Source organism: Myzus persicae, unplaced genomic scaffold, assembly GCF_001856785.1.
Source record: "Myzus persicae strain clone G006 unplaced genomic scaffold, MPER_G0061.0, whole genome shotgun sequence".
In the NCBI taxonomy this organism is placed as follows: domain Eukaryota; kingdom Metazoa; phylum Arthropoda; class Insecta; order Hemiptera; family Aphididae; genus Myzus; species Myzus persicae.
Window position 1 is genome coordinate 850,029 of NW_019102619.1, and position 22,997 is coordinate 873,025.

Consider the following 22,997-nt stretch of genomic DNA (forward strand, 5'->3'; position numbering starts at 1 on the left):
ACGAGGTACTTTCATTATTATTTCAATTAAGTAAATTAGAAAAACCCTGTGTTTATAATAATAAGCTAAAATATATTTTTATTCATAAGTACGTAATATGATTAGTTGTTATACGCGCCATCGTTGTTCATGAAAATTCCATTTATACATATTTATCATAATTTATAATAGGTATTAAAGATACGGATGCGCCACGCCTATTCAATTGTCGTTTGAGACATCAATTATAATTTAAAAAATAAAAATATTGTGAACCCGATTTTTATTTTTTTATTATTAAAAATATTTTCTATCTGTATAAAACAATATGCAAATTTTATTAAAGAATAGTAATTTCATAATATGAAGTGACACGATTTGAGTGTATATCCATTGATATATTACTCATAGCAGACAAAATTCCAAATACCTATGTATACCTTAGAAATAATAACGAGAAATTTATGCTGGGTAAAAATTGGTGTATGTTATTATAGTGCATAATACTTAAATATAACATTTTTTTTTCATCTTAAATTCACCCTTCTGCCCCATTAGAAAAGTGTTGTACCGGTTTTTGTAACAGAAAATATTTCAGCTATAAATGGGTGTTGGTTGTTTGAAATAAATAAATAAATATATTGTTCCAGCAACATAAATTAATAATCACTTTGGTACCGTGGATGGAGGGGAGCAATAATATGAGAGGTATTTTTTTATCATTTGACAGTATATTATTGCACTAAACGTATATAATACGCCTGTACCATATAATATTAATATATTATACAGTAGTATACAGTAGTATACACTCTTTTGAAAAACACAATATGATGCCTCAATTCGTTTATATGATTCAAGACTATTTACAAATAACTTACACGTGGACACGGCTCATCCGTATCAAATAAATAGCATTTTAATATTTGCAGTCTAGAAAAAAAATTATTCGTACGATGTTTAAAATGTTGGGTACTTCCACTTGATTGTAATTTTTCCATGACTCCGGAACCAAGTCGAAATTTCGAGTTACCATAGAATGTGGCTATTCCAGATCATTTGTGATCAATGAGTATAAAATATACTACGACGTTATAGATTATCAAAAACTATCACAATAAATAAAAAATCAGTGATGATGTTTTTCAAAGATGAGGTAAGAAGAAAAAATTGTATTTATATTACTGGGTAGGTACAAGCGTAACTACAAAATTTACATTGTGTCAAGTTATACGTTTCCGAACAATTGAAAACATAAAACCGTATTCTGTTTGATATCTAAGTTAATAATTACAAAATATAATTACGATAACGATGACTTTTTACGTTGTTTTAATGACGAAAAAGAAGTGCACGTCCGTCGTCATGAGCAATACACTACCGGTTTACGAAGATTAAATTTATCACCAGTAAAGTGTATACTTCAGTCTTTCACGTTTATCCGTATAAATAATAACTACTTGTCGTTCTAAAAAAAAAGAATATAATTGTTCCACGTAACGGAGACTTAAAATGACCACGTTGTATAATTAACTTAAGCAGGTTTAATGTATTCACAAATCACAATTTATTAGCGTTATTATTATAACAAGTGTCTGTTTATAAATAATACAATATATCTTATCGTTATACAGCCTATCTATACAGTATACATACATAAAGAGTGATTGAGATTGTTTATATTCTTTGTCGGATAGTCATATTTATGACTATAAATGTCGACTTTTTTTCCCCCCTATCTGGTACAAGTCACCTACAATAGCTGGGTGGCTGGGCCATTGACCTTTTGCTGCAGGTATAAGTTTTCAAACCACTCAACATGCAAGCGACAACGGAGTATTGGCGAGGTGTTGTCTGAGTTTTAATAATAATTTTGTCTTGAAAACGAAGGCACATAAAAAATAATCGTGAACTAATTATTTTAAGCCAAAACATAGTAATATGCAGTTATTGTGATATTTTTTTGATAATTTACCCTATCGATTATAGACTAAAAATTTCGCTAATCCAAATTTTAAACGACAATAAATTATTGATGATCGGTTAAATATTCAACGTATTCATATTGTACATCAACCTTTTTTAGAAAAATATTCCAATGGAAAAACAGTTTTACGATTTTATCTCGTTTCACCATCCGTCTTGGGGTAAACTTATCATTCATTTTTGCAGCACAAAACAACTACATTACAAGTGTCCAATAACACGAAATAATATAAATTAAAATACATGTACCCACTCCATTTTAAACAATTTAAACGTAGTATTCGGTAGAATGTAAATTTGTTATTTACGTCATGCAATTAAATTAAATGAAATAAATAAAACTAAAGTCAAAAATAACAATATGTGTGGTGCCGTGGTCGTAGTACATATCTGATGGCGGTGGTATTTGAAATGGATACCAAAAGACCGGTGTCAATTTTCATATTGAAAGTACTAAAAGATATACACTGCAGGAATTACGGTGTATCTACCTTTTGGTATTATCATGTCTGCACGGTATCTTTGGTTTCATTATGGCAACTGGAAAAATCAACATAATTTCACAGAAAAATTTCAATGTTTTATATAAAATTACATTTTCTTCTTTTAACAAAACTACAAAAGCTATATGTAGGTAACTATTATTATCAAATATAAGTTCAATTATCGACTTACTGTTCAACAAAGATATTATTTCATAATTTATACTGGAACTAATAGAAAATTATATTATTTCAAAATCCATATGGATCTCATCCTATAAAATCCTCACCATGGTTAACTAAGTAGACAATCGTGATCCTCACCTTTATAATTTACACACTCCGTCACTGAGTTGTGGTCGCTGGCATTATGATATTGTGCAATGTCTATATAAATATGTAGTCGAGAAACGTTTTTCGTATAAAAACCACAATTTTTTTACGCTGTTGTTATTTACACTTAAAAATAGGTAATTTAAAACGGCGAGTTACGCTTATTACCGTTTATGCTAGTGTTAATATTCTTAACAATTTGAGAAAGCATAATAAAATTTAATTGGAAAAAAACCATTTAAAAAAATGAAAAGAAATTATTAGTAGTATACAGAGTGACCCTCGAGTATTTACCCATTCCGATATCTCCTGAGATAATAAATATATCATAAATCTGTTTATTACACATAATTTATTTTAAATTTTTTTAAATTTTGAAACCGTTGAAAATATCTATTTTAAAGAGTTTATTTTTCTGAAAATTTTAACCTTTCAACATTTCATTTTCATTAATTTCATGATTTTTAATCATTTTTTTAGCTTATAAGTAAAACGGTAAAAACCCGATTTTTGTCCGAGTGGCGAATTCCAGTCTACTAATGGGTATATCCTCACGGAACACTCAGTATAGTATTTGACTATATTAGTCTAAAATTGAAGTACAATATTATAATATATTGATATGCAGTTGTAATTTTTATTTTACGATGCAATTAAACAATATTACCTATAATTTTTGGAACAGTTGATTAAAACCACCTCCATCCTCTGAATATTCCTTTTTAGTTTCATAAGACAATACATTAGTTTATTTATTATTATTTACTAAGTATTGGCAGATGTTTCATCTCCGCGGCCTCCAAAACGCATGAACACTAATCGTCTTTATTATTTTCTTTTTGATTATTCGTTTGTAAATAGGTATATTAAGTCACTAAATCAGCTGTTTCTTTATCAGAAAAAACGCTAATGAAACAGGTTTTGAAAGATTATAATCAATTTTCAAAACATTTATCTATAGTCTACTAGACTCTAGCTATTAATTACTCGTACGATGTCTACAAGTGTCTGGAAATTTCGCTTTATCGAACATTTTTGCAACTCAGCAAAGTAAATAAGTGAGTGTTTTTATTCTCCCTTCGATAAGTCCTTTCGCTTTCCGACATTGTTTTACAACCTATACTGATCACATTCTCGAGACACTAACACCACAACACTGCTGCATATCCATAGTTATTCGCGATAACGCCACACGTGTTTCCGAGGGGGAAAAGGGTCTGACGCTAGGTCGCAGGTCGCCCCGCATGATATTCTTACGACGGCCTCGAACTCTTGCATCATATATTATTGTACTATAATACACCTCAAAAATCTAACCGCTCACAATATAAGGTCGCGTGGTCTTAAAACTACCGAGAACGTAATATCTCACATGTTATATTTGAAATAATTATAAAACAATTAATAAATAACTTTATTATCGTACACATTATCAGAGTCGCGTGTCGCTTTTATTTGCGTGTCGTATCCACGGTACATCATACACAAATACTGTGTTTAACATTATGTAAGTACGACGCGCTTTCGCCGGGGGCCGCGAGGAAAAATGGATAGTAATCGACATGACGGTAACAAATCTGGAAGACAATAATAATAGCAGTACAACATAATGCAGCGTACCTATAGATCTATGAAACGATTGAGCGGGCCTAAAAAATCAAACCCGCGTCGATATCATTATGATATAATCATTACGCGACACGCGCAAAACACGGCGACCTAACCTCGGCAATAATAATATTATATAAATATTATTTTTTTTATACACCTCATATACAGTAGGTACATACGTGATGTGTTATTCACGCACGGGTCGGAACAATGGGGTACCCCCCCCTGTTTACCGATTACGGGCGTGAATATATACATATAGCCATACACGAGGCGCGTGTAAACAATGCGAGGCGCGGATTGCGTTGTTTATCTAGAAAAATTTTTTGCGTTCGGAAGGTCTCTCGCCTTTAATATTTTTTTGCCCGCCGCACGCGCGCGCGCACTTGCAGCGTTCCGCCGGGAAAACGCCGAGGAGGGGGAGGGACCTATGCGTATATTGCAGTGCACGCGGCGGCTGCTAAAACAATGTATATAAACCTAAAACTAAAAAAATAAAATTTAAATAAAAAAAATACGCCTAGACCGCGTAACGCGCGTACCTGCAGCTGTACCTAACCGCGCACAGGCCGCCGGCGTCAGTCAAAAGCGCGCGCGCGCCGCGTCGAATCGTCGTCGTATAGAGCGCTTATTGTTAACACGTCGTCGCCGTCGAACCGCAAACCGCACGCGATATATTCGGAGACGATCGATAGAATTTCGCGCCGATCGATAGATCGCGGGAAAATCTCGGCGTGCACGTCCGTCGTCGTAGCTACTTTATATAACATAAAATATAGCGAACGTCGAGCGTTTCCGCCGACGGCGGCCCGAAATGAAAACGGCGCTTCGACCACGGACCCGGAGACGGTAGTAAAATGCAATATATATATTATACGCCATCTTACCATAGTAGTGTTATTATGTGATACCGCGTTACCCGACCTAACCAGTCGTCGTCATTGTCGGCATCGATCCCGCGTGCTGACATTGCCGAGCGAGCGGATGCGGCCCGAGACGCCGTCGATCATCTGCAGCGCGGGACCCAAGTCCTACATCGCCGCCGTCGACCACGATGACCGTCAGCTACCAGTCCAAGGTGTCGTCGTCGAGCAGCGCAGGATTCACCAAACTATTGTTCCTGTGGCGGGGCAGCCTGTACCAGGTACTGTACAGGGAACTTTTGTTGTTCATGGTGGCGTTCGTCATCATCAGCGCCCTGTACAGGAACGCGTTCACCAACGCTCAAAAGGAGTAAGTCCGTGTCATGTGATCTAGCCATACAAACTGGGTCGTGTTCGGTGCCATGTTGAACATAATCTCGACAGTAATATTAACAGTCTTGTTTCGTCCTATACACCTAAATAAATAAATGGGATTTTCAGGATTGGTTCCCAATTGGAATTAGGCATTTAAAAGGTAAACCAAATTGGTTCCGTTCCAGTTTAAATTTCAAATTTTAACCCACCAAGCTTGAGTTGATTCCCAAACGAGGCGATCGAGTGCACACACATTTTCACTCGTATTTGCACATGCTTGGGAGCAGGGCTACACCCAAATCATATACTCGGGCTTCCGATTTGGATATATTCAACCCGTGTCAGGTTTTTAAACACCGGGCATTTAAAATTATTGGGATATTAGATGATCGTTAGAATATCAATTCAACTCATACAAAATTACTGATATATCATAGACGATGGTATGGTAATATAACAATAACTATGGTCTACGAGTACTGTAATAAAATGAAAATTTACTACTTAGGTAATTGTTATTCGGTACTGCTGTTATTTTTAAATTTCCATAAATCGGTCCACTCTGGCCCACGTGTGGTAATAACTATGAATATTAAACTGGCTTTGAGATATCTCTGTTCACTACGAAAAGCGTTTATCTCCTATGGCCATGGTTACCAAATGTGTCAAACGAATCTAAACACTAAAAATAATTACAAAATGAGGATCTCAGGAAATTTGTATGTTAAAAATATCCAGGTTTTTGATTCGCCTTAATTTTTTGGGATTTCAGATAATTACGATATTAAAAAATCCTTCAGTGTTATTATTGAGTTTCAGGTGGTGATGGGTTTTTCTAGGGATTTTATACTAGTGTTACTACCGGCCTTAAAGGTTCCGGTTATTCAAGTGCAATCCCTTGCTTAGGAGTTCGAGTGGAAACCAAACAATAAACTATTATGATTTATGACTTAATCTAGATAAGTAGTAAGCATTATAATTATTTAATTTATGAAAAACAAAATGTAGATACATTAGTCCTTTTACTTTTTGAGCTACCAAATGAAATATGGTGTTACAGTAATTTTTCATGTGGTTTATACTAACATAATTTACTTGTATTCCCTCTAAGGTACTTACCAACGATTTTGAATACCTCTAACTCTCTAAGACTTTCCAGTTCCTAGTTAATGACAAACGATTATTGAACAGAAATTGACTTGTTTCATATTCCGATTAACTGAAAGTTCTTGGCATTTATATGAGATGGGATCAAAACGAAAATAATTATAGTGAATAAGACAAAAACATCAACATGAATGTTATAATCGAAAATAAAATGTATAATTGTAACAACAACAAAATATGGAGGGCGTATGGTCAACGAAGAATAAGAGTCCAATGCTTCAAAATAATAGCAACTACGTTATTGTTTGTAATACATGATCTTGAATAGTGCATACGTAATGACTAAAGTGCTAGGAAAAGTGTAGCATATCGGTGGACTCTAGTGCTTCACATTTTAATAATTTTTTGACTAGAATATGGTAGGTGAAATGAATTTTCGAAATTTAGTATATTTCTGGATAATTTATCGTTAAAAAAAAAACAACAAAGTTTTACATAAGATTGTAAAGAACTGCACCTGGATCTACTATCTCCTTCCGTCACTTCCCACTTTAGAAGCTATGCGGCTATGCTACAGCTGATTTAGACTACAACCGTTCGGTAAATAGAACACAATAGATCCTCATGGCGTTGGGACGACTTCTGCACCCTGAAGAACAAGCACAGCAGAACCACCAAAAATGAAGGTGGAAATGTCAAAAGAGTCTGACACGCTGACAGCGTCAATCGAACAGAAACCAACAAAGGAAATGCTTACGTTACCGGAAAAGCGCAACGATAAGGCCATCGCTTACTGCTTAGTCGATATAACGTATGTTTGTCGAATACTAGGACGATCATGTCCAGTGGAATTGGATGTAATAGCAAAACATCACTGTCAGGAAGTTAACGATAATCACCGGAGGGGGGGGGGCTCAATATACTTTTTGCAAATATCCAGTTCACAATTCATCAGCGTTATCATCCTGGCATCGTCACTATTATTATAATTATAATTACTATACATTAGGTAGGTATGTAAAATAAATTCATGCTCCATTAAGTAATATAACTTCTTAATTTCTATCCATCCTTAAATAATCTGACATCTACTCAAAATCTCTAGATTTAATAATCTGTAAAAATGTTATTAAAAGTCGTCTGTATAGGGGGGAACATACTTCCTTATAAATTATAAATAGTTGTCTAATTCGACCGTTCTATCCTTACATTTAAGCGCCAATGTACCATAATATAGTTATATCGTATATTATAATTTATAGGTGAGTTATACGACGACATGGTATACCCGTTGAATGTTTTTATCTAAGCAATTATAAGTATATTTTATGTGTTTAAAATAATAATATATTATATTATTATGTGCCTTACCTAGTGGGCCCTTAACATACGCAATATTTATGTCAAATAAAATATATATCGGCGCACAAGTGTTGTCATCGCGTTCTTAATGTTGCAGCAACACATAAATCAGAATCGTTTAACAGCGATTTTATTATATCACTCTTAATATAATATACACTTATAGTCTTCTTTAACCTTATTACTTGCGCTGTGTTTTAATATAAACAGATATAAACAAAAATATGTTTCGTGTAAGTAATACAGTAATACTAGTCAAATTTAATGAGGTACGATCAATACCAAATACATTGCACGAGCTCTCAATAGACTAAATTATAATAGACGTGTCTCTAGTACAAATTTTTCTACACGATTGGAAGTAACAGTATAGATACTCCTAAAATAATATTACTTTACACTCAAGTCAGGGTCATCCCTAAGCCTCGATGTATGAGGTGAATTCTTAATTGCAGTACTAAATAGTTAGTCCAGGGGTTAAAGGAGGATACGTGGAGGTACTCGATCCCCTACCCCCGATTGCGCTTAAAAGGCTTCAGCATAAACTAATTCTTCAAATGGTACGTGCGTACGTTGAGTTTGAAGGCTAATCAAAATAACTTCTTCTAATTATCTATTAATTATTTAATTTCGAACAATTATCATTTTATATTTATTAGTATATTTTATTGTTTTTAATTAAATAAAACCATATTGATACAAATTATTGACCTGATGAGCCTCGCAACTTATTTTTTATTAGGTAAAAATTTAACATTTTGTGCAATGTACTTAAGCCTCAAGGGAAATATAATTCATGTTCCTTTTGATATTGTTTTGTTATATTTATCTTTGTTAATTTATAGTACATAAATGTTAAAAAGCGTTTTTATGTCATTAAGTCCTTAGAAGAAAAAAATATATGATTGATGTGCTTATAACTATATTATTTGTACCTATTTAATTATATTTAATATTAGATGGTGACATTAAAATGCTATGTCATATATGTATATTATTGCTACTTATTAACAAAAGCCATTAATATTCCGAAAAAAAAAATTGTCAGTTAACAATTCAATGAATTGTTGTAGTAGGAAAATATTACAAGGAACTCTAAAAATAAAAAATGAATCACAGTACCCCTTTCCATTGTGTGCCCCCTTTAACCCTTGAAAGTTACTTATTTTTATTTGTTCTCTGCGTACAAGCTTCACAAATCCATAACTAACCAATTATTTATAAACGTATTTTCAATAAAAGAAACATGTTTGTAATAAATGTCAACTTACTTTGTAGGTAATATTTGAACTGAATTAAAATAACGTTTTGTTAAATAATAATTTAAGTACTTACGTACTTACTAAAAAATAATAATTGTAAAAAGTATCGATTACAAAATGTATGTCAGATAACATAGGCTAAGTTGTAAATAGATATGATTACGATAAAATCGATAAATAGATATGACGTACTGACGTCCCTGTCTTGCTAAAGTACAACATGACAAATTTTACTATCAGACAAATCCCTATTACTTTTTTGTTTTAATATTAAAATTAATTTACGTATTACCACACTTAAAGGTAAGAATATTATCTAAGGGATCAGTGGCTCAAGTAAGATTTTTAATACATTAATTTAAAAGTTTTGAGCATTTTAAGATTGTAAATTTCTAACATATCATTTAATGTAATATATAATTATTGTATTAAACTAAATTTGAATACAAGCAAGTAGGTACTTTTAAACTTTATAATGTTGAAGTTTCAATAAGAGATCCAGACCCGAATTCCGACCCTACTCATCCATAACTATACCGACGTAATAATATATTTCATATGTATTTTATATGTATGTTTAAACTTTCAACTTTCAATTCAAAACTATCTCTCTCTTTCAAAAATATAGAGAGAGATCTCTGTTATATATTATATTTCAAAGACGTCTGTTCAAAAAATACATACTGCCACATAAACCAAGAAAGCTGTTTGGATTACTTTGTTCGACTTAATTTATCTATTGGTCAGTAAAAATTCATAATGAACGATTTTTATGTGCCCGAGCATAAAATACTAAATAATCTATTCGGGCACAATAGCAAGCAATGTCTTTTCACTGTCAAAATATACGCGGCAACTGTGACAACCTTTATAGAATTCGCGGTCTTTTAAAATGACAAAACAAAATTACAGTTTTCCAACTTTTTACGATTCGTCACAAAAATTCGTCTGAATAACATGGCATAAAAACACATAGTACATACTACATATAATAAGAAATACAATATTAAAATCCAAAACAAATATAATGGAACCAATAACGTTTATATACCTACAGTGTTTTAGGAATAATATCTACATAAATTGTTTGATACTCCGTAATAATGGATAATATACATTTTTTACATGACGTGCTACTTTGGAAACAATATTCTTTTTGCCATTATAATTTATAATATTATCCACAAGATATTTATTAATTTAGTATCATACCATATTCAACTATAAACATTGAACGTGTTTGTAAAGTATAAAAGAATTTAATGAAAAATAATTATGTCATTAAGTACTTGTAAATTATTATTAGATTTTCTTTGATTTTTAAATGTAATGTTTTTTATCTAAATCATTATTATTTACCTAAAACTATAATGATAAAACGTGTTGACTGTCGGTGTAAGTTCTGTAAATATTGATCATTATACAAGTTTACATAGCTAGACTCACCCTCTTGAATTAATAGCGACATTAAAACGCACCCAAAAAGTTAACCATTGCTTAATTACAAACTTAGGGTTGTAAAAAGTATTTACAAATTTCAAATTTTTATTATTTTTTTTTTTTTAATTTTTTTAATGCCTTTATTTAATAGATACTAATCTAAATCAAATTTAAATTAAAATCAAAATTACATTGCTTATTTATGAATTTTTTTACTACTTTGAATATGTTCGTCGTATTATGTGTAACGCATACAAAATTGCGATTTTAAAATTATTATTGAAGTAATGAAAATAGGTACTATTAATATGCTATGATACTATGTTTAAGTATATAGAATAAAATTATATTAAGTTGTAAATTAATAACAGTTGTACTTTTTTATTTTAATACAACTATAAAAAAAACATTAAGACACTCTGCCATATAAAAAGTGTCAAGTGTACCTCGTCATTAATTTGGCCACTGAAATCGATAATTAAATATGAATTCGTTGATAAATCATTGTATACATAACACAGTGCTGTTCAGAAACAGTCCGTTTTTCAAAAAAATATCTTATTATATGTTTATTTATATTTATATATTCATTTATTTTTCTATTAGTAATGACTCAATTGTAACTTATAGGTACCAGGTACCTAATTAATAAGGTGGATTGAACTAATTTTTCCAAAAACAAATCACATACCTATGATATTATAATATATATTATTTCATTATTTCATATGATTTTAATGTTCTGTAGAACGGCCTAAGAAAGATTGTGATATAAATAAATTTTAAATATCATAAAAGGAATCCAAATGTTTTTAAAACGTTATTGTGTTTATTATAACAATATACGTAATGGAAAAATATTTCAAGTCCCTACGAATAATATTTTTCGAATTACAACAAAAAACTAAACGTTACTTTTAGTTTAAAATTTAAATACAGAATTTAATTTGTGAAAAATAAACTAATACTTAAAATGTCTATATAACAAAATTGTGTATATATTATATTTACGATGATTTTAAGTTGCTGTAAAAATGACTTATGAAGAACTTTGTATTAATTTTTCTGACCTTAGAAAAAAAAATGAATATTCTTTACATTCTTTAATTATACATATGTATAATGATTCGAATTTCTTGTGATTTCCATTAATTTCATCGAAATTAACTTCAAACATTTCTAACAAAATTGTGCACATGTGTTTTTGTATATTTTAAGTAGATATAACTTATGAGAAACCTTGTACTAAATTTTCAAACTTTTTTATCTAATTTGATTATAGAAAAAACCTTAATAAAGTCTAAAATTTAAAATATCTATAAATAATTTAAAAAGAGCCATCCGTGTTGCTACTAGAAATACACTAGAAGATAAAGATTGGTGCGATTTTTATGCTTTAAAAAATTACTTAAGATTAAATATATTTTAAAGAAAGATTATTGTTCGGACAGTTTGAAAATTATTTACTCATTTTAGTTATTGACTAAGGTTCTATCCTTTTTATCCTTTCAAAAAAACATTTGAATATTTTCCTATATGCATATGTTAAAAAGTGGCAGTTAAAATATTGGGGAAGTATTCCTTAAAATGTCCGCAGAGTACACACTACAATACTGTACTGTTAATATTGCAATATGCCAATATCCTGTAATTATTAAATCTTATCAAATTTAACTGAAATACAATCTCAACCAGTAGATTTCTAGTATTTATAGCTATAACATGAATTTAAATTTTGATATATTATACTTAAAAACCATAAATTAAATATGATTTATTGGTAAGTATATGGGTATTGTTAGGTAGAAGAATAACTTTCTCAATGTATTGTGAAAAATAAATATTTTTTTTTAAATTCTTTTATGAATAATTGAGGCTACTTCAGATATATAATAAATTATGCATTGTCACATGGTCTATTTATGTTTATTTGTTCAATCGAAAATTTGTTATTTACATATGTGATTAACTCCTTGTTTTCACAGACTATATTCAGTATGTAAGCTTACGGAAATTCTTTGGAAATAATTGTTAAAATCTTCATTAAAAATGCAAATCAAACCTCAAACACTTTTCAAGTATAAAAATGTTATATGGTTTATTGGTCTTCTGAATATCCCAAGATTTACCTACGTGCCGTTTTATTTTTCAAATCTAGTCGTTGAGAAAACTAAAAATTATCTTAACACATAAATAAATATCGACATGGACAGATAAGCCTAGTGCATTATTAGAACCTACATTTTAAATTTAAAATAATTTACGATCCTTGGAATATAAGTTTTAAAATATTACAAAATATTATTTATATAATATCTATACCAATAATGTCAAATTATTAAGTCGTATTATTGTTATTGTGCTGTATTGTAAAAAGCCAACATAATTCTAATAATAAAAATGACTTATTAGTACGGTATAGCTGTAGTTCGGTTAATTTGATACTAAAAAGTTAAAACTAAGTCTTAGTTATTATATGCAGTGAAAGATCTTAGATCGCTTTCATATGAACATTACATATTTTCTTCAGTAAATATAAAAAATGAAAATATATAGTATTTAAGTTAAATTAAGATAGATATGTTAAATGTTAGTATGATTAAAAATATTATGTTCTATTAATTTATTTATGATGTAGAAAATAAATTATTTTGTTCTTTTTATGTATATTTAATTAGAAAGTCATAAAATTAAAACTATACATTTTTTTATATTAAACTATAGGCATATAAATTATATTTATTCATATTGATACTATACCTATCGTTGTGCATTAAAAGTGAAGTTTAGTAATAATAATCTTAATTACAGTCAAACATTAAAATAATAATAATATTTCTATGTTTTTTAATGTTTTTATTCTCGTTGCACTATAGTAAATTAGTCGGGAACCTGAATTCTCAATAATTAATTGAAAAATATTTACGTCAAAATCTTTCAAGAGTTTTTCTTTTAAAATACGATTTTATAAATTGAATACTCGTGCCATTTTTATTTTAACTTTTAATATGAAAATATAGTAATATACTTTTTATTTTTTATCAAACCAGACTGAACTCAAGCAAATCAAAATATGTTTTTTAACACAAAATCATTCCATGATTTATTGTTTTATTTATTTTATATTATTGACAATATAACATGTTTGAATTGTATTTATTGTCAGTAGGAACACAATTATCTTCTTCAGTATAGATTTTTAGAAAATTATAGGACCTGTATCTTACTGTTATTTTAAAAGGCTCTGTATTATAAAAAACCACTACCGAAGTAAAGTACATAAATTCAACTAGAAACCACAAAGTTTAAATTCCTAATCATTTAATAATAACAATAATTATCATCTAATCTGTAATATACAATGCTAATATACTTGAACTACTTTTTTTTAGTTTTATTTTGTAATCATTTTTAGGCATTGGTTTTTTTGTTTTGCTTCCTATTTTTTATTTAATTAATGGTCCTTACCGAACTAGTTATTTAAAATTTAAAACTACTATTAAAATTCCTTATTAATGTGTAATTGTTGGTACGTGTATTCCTAATTCTTTTAGTTTTCATTGATTGGCTTATGTTAATATATTACTGTGACATAATGAGGTCTAATTTATACGCTTAACTCTTAAGTATTTTTCGTTTTCACGGTACTTTTAACTTTTGAATAATTAATAACTCTTAATGCGCGGTGTGGTTTACTTAACAATTAACGATTTTTATACCTAAATTCAAAAACACTTGTAAAATACATAATATTATGCAACGTATATAATACATTAATATTTATTCGAAAAATTTTTAGTTGGTCATACATCAAACGGGTCCATTTACGAATACAGTTCCACTTTTTTGATAAGATATATTTATATTATGCATAGAAGTAACTACTACTTACTAGTGTATCTACAGCTCAAAAATGATTAGAATAAAAACATTTCATTCGGACGACGTCTAATTAGTATATTATTATTCACATAACTGGATGTTGTTAAAAATCTGCCTATCCGACAAAGTACGCGTAACCTACACCTATACATATACTACATTATACAGGATATATCATACACTCCTACTGAGTCTATGCAAATTGTTTGAAAATCCAGTTTTAACGGTAACGATGTTTTTTTTCTTGATGTGGTTTTAAAAGGTAAAATTATTCTAGCTTTCACAAAGACTTAAATCTTTTATTGTTACACTTCACAAACAATATTTTAAAACTCATATTCTGACTTAAAAGTTAAAATGTTTATAATCTCTCCATTTTAACTTTTTGTGGATTGCATATTTTGAAACACGAATAAACGATTTAAGACATTTTATTTTCATGTTCTCGTAGTTAGAACACGCGTCGTCAAATCAATCGTGTTATACACAAACACGCATACAGCTACTGGCACTAAAAAATCAAAGCGTTTGTGAATCGCGTATCAACTCGTCACAGGCATACTAAATATTTATTGTATTTTACACTATCACAACACACGTAACGTACATTATGCACATTTTCGATATTATTTTCGTTTGTTTCGATCATGCGGTAACTATACGAATCAAAAAAAAACCTAAACCGATATCAATATCTAATATGACTTATAAGTATCCCATATTGGTTATATCTATTTACATATTATATACTTGCTGAGGTATTGGTGAACGCATATTATCCTCGCATATATATCGTACGGGTCGTTAGAGTTCGGATCTGCAGTCATAAAACAGCACACCTACGTAATGTTATAGTTTTATACCGGCTAGTCTTGATCACGATCGAAAAAAAACTAGTATTTGGACTTCTGCAGTATAGTATTATTATAATATATTCCTACAACATGTGTTATGGTTTTTTTTTCTTAATTCCTATTCTCTCTTTTCGTCCGTATAACAATATCAAATACGTAACTGGTTATAATATTATATTATACACAATAATATAAGGCCAAACGCATTTAAATTAAACTTTATTTTTATAATGCAAATATATTATAAGATCTAGTGGTTTTAAAAGCTATGGTTTTTTTATTTATTGTAGATTATTTTATACCCGGTACCTACTTACATAGCAATATAGCATAAGATAATACTTATAGATGATGCCATAGATTTATTATTTCATTAATAGGTGCGAGTTTTTCCAGTCCTTAAAATATTTTTTTATGAAATGTATTTATCAACAATAATTCAATTAAAGAATAATAGGTAGTATAAAATACAAGTTTAATCAAAACACGCCGTGGAAGATTATATAAATACGTATTTTTAGTATTTTATATAAATAAAAACAAACACTTTTCTGAATATATATAAATGGAGAGTATACTTGCTATCTAAAAATTGAGTTAATTAAATAATTTTAGGTGAACTATAGATACATATCGTCGAAAAAACAAAATAAACAATAATCATGGCATATGGCAATCAATGATGAATTGATGACTCATGGTTAATAGCCATTATTTGAATTCAACTGTTTGTATAAACTTGTAGTTATTTGAAATTACAAGTATGTTGCTTACTTTCATAAGAGTATAAGATTGTATCAATGCCGTAGACAGGAATTCAATATGGGAAGGGAGAGGGATATCATAATAATTACATATTGTCTACTTAATTAATATAATAATATATACTATTATACTATAATATAATAACTGTAACGTATACTATAATATTATATATACCTATTCCATGTTGTAAGGAGGGGCGGTTGTACCCCATAAACCTCCTACGTGTCCCTAGATCATATTTTAATGTACATACAAATCAAAGCTTTGTTATAAAATATAAATGTATATGTAAGTACAACAAATAAAATAATGAAATAATCTATTCCAAGCAAATATAAAGATAATGTAATAAGTATTAACTAATAACTAATATTAGTATTTGTAATTTATTAAATGTTCAATTTTATAGTTAAGAATTTAACATGTTATATTACAATGTTCCTCATAAGTAGTTCATCTCGTACCACAAAATCTTTGTAAAAAAATATTTAAACAGCTTTTTCGGGGGTTTTTTTTTTATTGACATTTTAAAATCAAATGTAGACAAAATAAGATATTTATACGAAGAATAACTATTTCAGTTGTTTGGTTGTAATTTAAAAAGATTTTTAGAGGGTATTTGAAACTTTTAAAGTATATTATTATATTTTAAACACACAATAATATTTTAAAATGCGATGTTTTTTAGGAAAAATTAACTCAATTACTTTAATACCAATATTATATCATAAAATATACTTAATATTTTAATTTAGTCTTATAGACGGTCTTTGCTTAGAATCGTTTTTTGTATGCAATGATTTATTATTGAATTCAAATTTAACATACCTACTCAATGACGAAGTACACTCGATGCCTAAAACAGTACAGCAGAGCGATTATCTACTTTCCCCCTTTACTTTTATATTGTTTTTTAATTACTCTATTCCCTAAGGTAGGCACTAATTATAGTATTATCTTATTTGTTTTTACTCTATATTTATCGTTTGTTTTTCTCACACGAATTTTAATCAATCATGACATGAGTAATGTATCGAAGTTGCCAACGTCGGCAGCTGTCTTAACTCCTCCAACTGGTTATAATAATGCACGTGCATTTTCGAAGCTATATCAAAAGTTTATATCGTTATGGAGAAATATCAACTTTGAAACGTGAAACAGAACTTTTTTAACATGAAAAATCTAAACTATTGATTGATGACCGAATAAACATGCTAACCATATTCTATATAATGGTATTTATTATAGCTGACTACAGCTGTGTAAGAATTTCCAATATCTGTTTCAAAATACAAGTTTTAAAAACATCGATCCGTCTTTATTATTATTCTTATTTCCATTTCTATTCAAAATCATCGACTAAATAACAACTATATTATTTCATAGCAGAGATTTTAAATTGTTGGTTAAAATCGTATGTTTAGTTAAATTTTAAATTCTAGCAACTTTTTTAAACTTAGAACTGGTATGATTTTTAGTCGTCTAAGATTCAACAGCCGAATGTCTTATAGTTAATGTATCTTATATAGCATAATATATTAAACCACGATATGGAATCTTACAAGGGGTTTTATCTGTACAGTATCGGTTACCAGAAACCAATAATTAATAATACTATAATACTCGGTCAGTCAAATGCAATCAACAAAGATTGGATAATATTAATGCAATTTTGTTAGAATATTTAAAAACGTACAAGAAGTTGGTCTAGTTGGTCAATAATTTGAATAGGTTGTGCGGTTTAAGTAGAGGCCTACCTGCTAGTAAAACTATATAATAATATGATTGTGATTTCCGGGATCTTTGATTGATGAAATTCTTTTTAAAAAAAATATAATTTTCAAATAAAAACATAGGTACCTAAGTTATATCTAATAAGTGTAGATACAGAGTTTTCTTAGTAAAAATCTAGTATCGGATACCGCTTACCAGTATATTATAATTAAAAAAATAACCAGAATGTTCTATAAACAAGCGCTTTTATATCATTTCTATTACCTACATTTAATTAAAAGAAAATCTAGTGTTCACAAATTATATATTTGCTATACATATTTTATATTTTCACTAATTTATAAACTACATCAACATAGCGATTTTCTTCCATGAATCTTTCAATAATATTCCCAATGCGACCACCACTAAAATAAGCTAGCATAATAATATGACCTCATACCTGATATCACTCAAGTTAAGAAAAAAAAACGTAGTAATTTATTCACCCGAAAATGTGTTTTATTGTCCAGGTACTTAAAAAGAAAGTAATTTTAAGACGACATTTAAATAACTGCTGGTTTTTATCTCTGCGATTAACAAAAACATAAAAAGTATGGCGTATAGAGCATACTTAGACTGTAGAAAACAAATATCACCTTGCGTAAATTATAAAAGTGTACAAAGTTGGCCAACTTGTAAAATTTATTTTTGAAAATCACTTAACCTCTCGTTCAATCTTGGTAAATAATAAATATACTATAAATATTATTTAATATTTATCATATTTATCATTAGAAAATATTTTAATATTTCATTTTAAAAAAACCCTACGGTTATCTAGGGATATTATGATATTTAGATGTATCAATAATAAAAATTAAAAAATACACTTATTAGTTGATCTAATATACAAAGAGTTTAAAACTTGGTTGTTTAAAATAATGTATCCATAGATATATATTAACTAGTTTCTATATATTATTTCTAAACAAAACAGTATTATTGTTATTAATGTGTTTAGTGGCCCACTTTTCAAAGAATTATTTTGAATTCTTAAGCCATGACTGATTTTCAATATTCATACACCAAATTAAAAATGTCACTAATCATGTACCTATTCTAATATTTTAATGTAACTTTAAAAAAATGAAGAATATCAGCTTCGTTATGTCCGCTTATTCGTTGGGAAAATATATTAAAATAATTTAGAAATATTCAAAAGCACTAATTATGATTAATAGGTAAATTATATATTTTGCAATCTTATAAACATATTTAACATGAATTTATGTCCTCATAATTTTTTTTCATTTTCATTTCCAATCAACTAATAAAAGGATAATAATATAGTTTTAGTGGTTTCTGTAGCGTTTCCTAATTTTAATTTTAAGGTATGTATCACGAAGTTCTGATACATTTTCAAATTTAATTTCAATGAAAAGATTCATATTTTCCCGATACACCCTATTATACTTTAACCTTATGAACCTTACTAACTGAACCTTACTGAACACCTACATTTCAGTTTTTTTGAATCGTTAAATTCTAAAATGCACAACTATAATAAAAATAAACGAAAAATTCTACTGTATATTAACTATTAAGTAGACATTTGCTATTGCATTGATTCGATTTTTTCCATCTTAATTAATTGTATCATATCTTGTACCAATTCTTATCATGAAATTTAACATAATATTTCATGTTGAATAATGACAGTTTTATACTTTTTTTGATAGTTAATGAAAATAAAAGACTGGAAGACCTTAAAATTAAAATTACGAAATCAGCTTCTAATAGAACCAGATTTGAATCTAATCTACAATTTTATTTTACAAAAGTGTTTTAACAATAATACCACTTAGTAATTTATATTTTCGGAAACTGTGGACATGTTTTTATAGGAATTTTTAATGTACATATTTTGGTAATACGTACTTCCTAGTATTATATTAATACATTTATATTTGTATCAACCTAATTTCTATCATGCGTTACAAGTTTTACCACGGTATAATCATAACAGTATTGATAGTATAATTAAAATTTCAAATTTTGTGATACAAATGGATAAAAATAATTGTAGGTAGATACTATTTAGAAGTATTATGTCGGTGTGAAAACTGAAAAGTAAACAGTCGTGAAAAGTCGCCCTAATCTATAATTCAGTACTTATCTATTAAATTATAAAAACACAGTAATGATAAGACTATAAATCAGGAACTAATATTTTTTCCTATATAGGTAGTAGATACCTACAAATGAGTATTTTAGTTCAATTATCAATCTATCATCATAATACACAAATCGAATACCATTTTAGACTTGTGTAGTAGTACTCTATTGTGTATTATGTTTCCCTAATCAGTAATCACTAAATTATACCGAAAATGGGCGCAGAACGACATAAAATGCATTTTAGAATGACAAGTTTTGAAATGTATTGTATACACTTACCTACCTATAGATATTACTGTCAATATTATAGTATTGTTATAATTATATGAGTATTGAGTAGGTAATAATAACTTATTTCCGACATTGAGATCTACCTCTATTTATAAAACATTTACATCATGTTCAGTTTATTATTATTTTTTTAAACCTTTTTTAAAAAAAAATATTTTATTACAACCCGAATGAATGGTTTACTTAATCCTAAACGTTTCATTATAAAACCTTCTAATTTTCGAGTCGTTATTTATTTTTAAAAGTACACGTGCACAGGCTGCAACTGCCTATTATGGAGTACTATATAGTATTATAGTTATCTATGTATATAGTATATAGGTATAGCATTATAAATTACAAATAAAACCTAACCGGCTAAACGTTTGAAAATTTCGAGATTTAAAATACTATTTTTATTTCGTTTATTTCGTTTGACAAACTGTTTACGACACAAAAAATGCGACACACTTACAAGTACTTTAGAGGAAGAAATTGATTTTCATCATCGCTTTATTTTCAATATTACACACGGGTAGGTGGGTACTGGCTGTTCCACTTACTTGCATTGAACCGCATTAACCTTAAGTGGATTTCGAAAAAGAAGATTTCAATGCACCAAAAAGCTTTCAACATCACTTCAATACTGAATGGATAAATCACGTCTTATATACTAGTATGCTACATCGAATACCAAAATCTAAATTTTAGTAGGTCCAGATTTTGTATTTTCATTGATTTGGGCACCAAAAATATAAACAATGTAAAGAAATATGGAGAGAGGAAGTATTTAGTTTTTATATTTTGAATTTGAGTACCTACTTAAGATAATACACAAGCAGCAAGTGCGTATTTGATGGAGTGATGGAGGTCTACTCTCACCTCCATCACTAAAATTACTATTTTTAAAACGATACATTAATTTATTTATTCAACTTAATACAGTTACAGTGAATATAGTTATCACCTATGTTACTAGTTTCAATTTGTAACTTACTATAAATACTACATAAAGTATAACCAGTAATATAATTATTTTATTTATTTATCTATAAGGTGGTAGAATAGAATTGCTGTGGTAGAGATAGAGTGTTATTATTTTACGCTTCGTGGATACTGCAATATCATGTTCCTGTTTTTAATTTCTTGTACAAACTATTAAATGCATCAAGACCCAAAGATTGCAAATAGAAATTAAAAAGCGAAAAGCATATAAATAGTAATTGGTTACTACCTCTATACCCGTAAGAACAAATACACACCTTTACAAAAAAAAAAAGTTAAAGGTGTTAAAATATAAAAGTAAGGCTATAACATATATATTTATAACTTTTATAAATTCTTATTTACTCATTTACCATGAGCATTTACCAAAAAGTTAAGTACATTTAAAAAGGTAGGTATCGAAATAAAAAATTATATTAAATTTTAAATAAGCGAAGAATGTTGGTTTTTCATTTTAGTAAATGCATCCACACAACTTCTTCTAAATGAATGATGCTCCTTGACGGATTAAATTTTTAGCTTCATCTCATTCAGTTGAAACTTACAATAACTATTTTATAATCTTATCTTTCATAACTCGTAGTTGTGTTCAAAGAAGATTTCAGTACCTAGTTTAAGCGACCAAAAAAACCATTCATTCGTACAGTTGTTATTATTTCTCGGTACAATTATTATTTTTAGTGTATTCGCAAATCACAATGTTGATTATCTGTCCAAGTAAGTCGTTATGTTCGAAATGCTAGGTAGCAGTTTTGCAAAGGTCAGTATTCAATGTAATACGTATAAGCGTATCATATTAAATATGATTCAACAATAAGTTGAGATGATGTACGCCAGTAAAACTTTATTTTATAAAAAAAAAAATTATGAAATACTCCAACATGAACGTGGAATCCCTAGAATTTATGAAATTCGCTTAGTTTATTTTGACTGTGAAGACTGTACAAACAAACTTAAACAAAACAAAAGAAAAGGTACACCCATCAAAAATAAATCATAAACAAATAGTAACATTGGCTCGCAAATAATTATATGAACAGTGATTAAGACATCAGAGCTATAACCACAAGTTAGATGAACTTATTAAAAATATGACAACTACTTTTGACACTCTCTTAACTTTCAGCAATAGGAAAATTGGAAAAAAATTTAAAAGAAAAAGACGGAATATAATATAAAAATCTAGAATTAAAAATAAACATATTAGAACAAAACGAAGAGCGTCCTTAGAAGAAAAAAGTGGAGTAAAAAATAAACATAGGTAATGAAAATTGAAAATGTTGAATCAGTAGTTAATGGCATAACAGAACCCTTGACAGAACGCGCACACAAGCCGCGACAGGGAGTGATAAATATTATTGTTATTATACTACCTTTAAGAATGAATGACCACACATAGAAATATTAACAATAATTAACAAAAATAATTAATCGAATCGTCTCGGCACGGCACGTCGTAATTCTCGTTTTCCATTTCGTATTGTGTACATTATATATAAATATAATAATAATTATACATTGTATTTT

The 22,997-nt window shown here is 28.7% G+C and overlaps 1 protein-coding gene across 1 annotated transcript in view; it reads left to right on the forward strand.

The window, feature by feature from the left end:
• The first annotated feature begins 5,445 nt into the window (after nt 1-5,445).
• LOC111032707 (bestrophin-4-like) overlaps nt 5,446-22,997 on the forward strand; it is a 34,770-nt gene continuing 17,218 nt past the window's right edge. The window contains exon 1 of the mRNA XM_022313144.1: nt 5,446-5,624. Within this exon, the coding sequence (XP_022168836.1) occupies nt 5,446-5,624 (179 nt within the window). The remainder of the gene's footprint in view (nt 5,625-22,997) is intronic.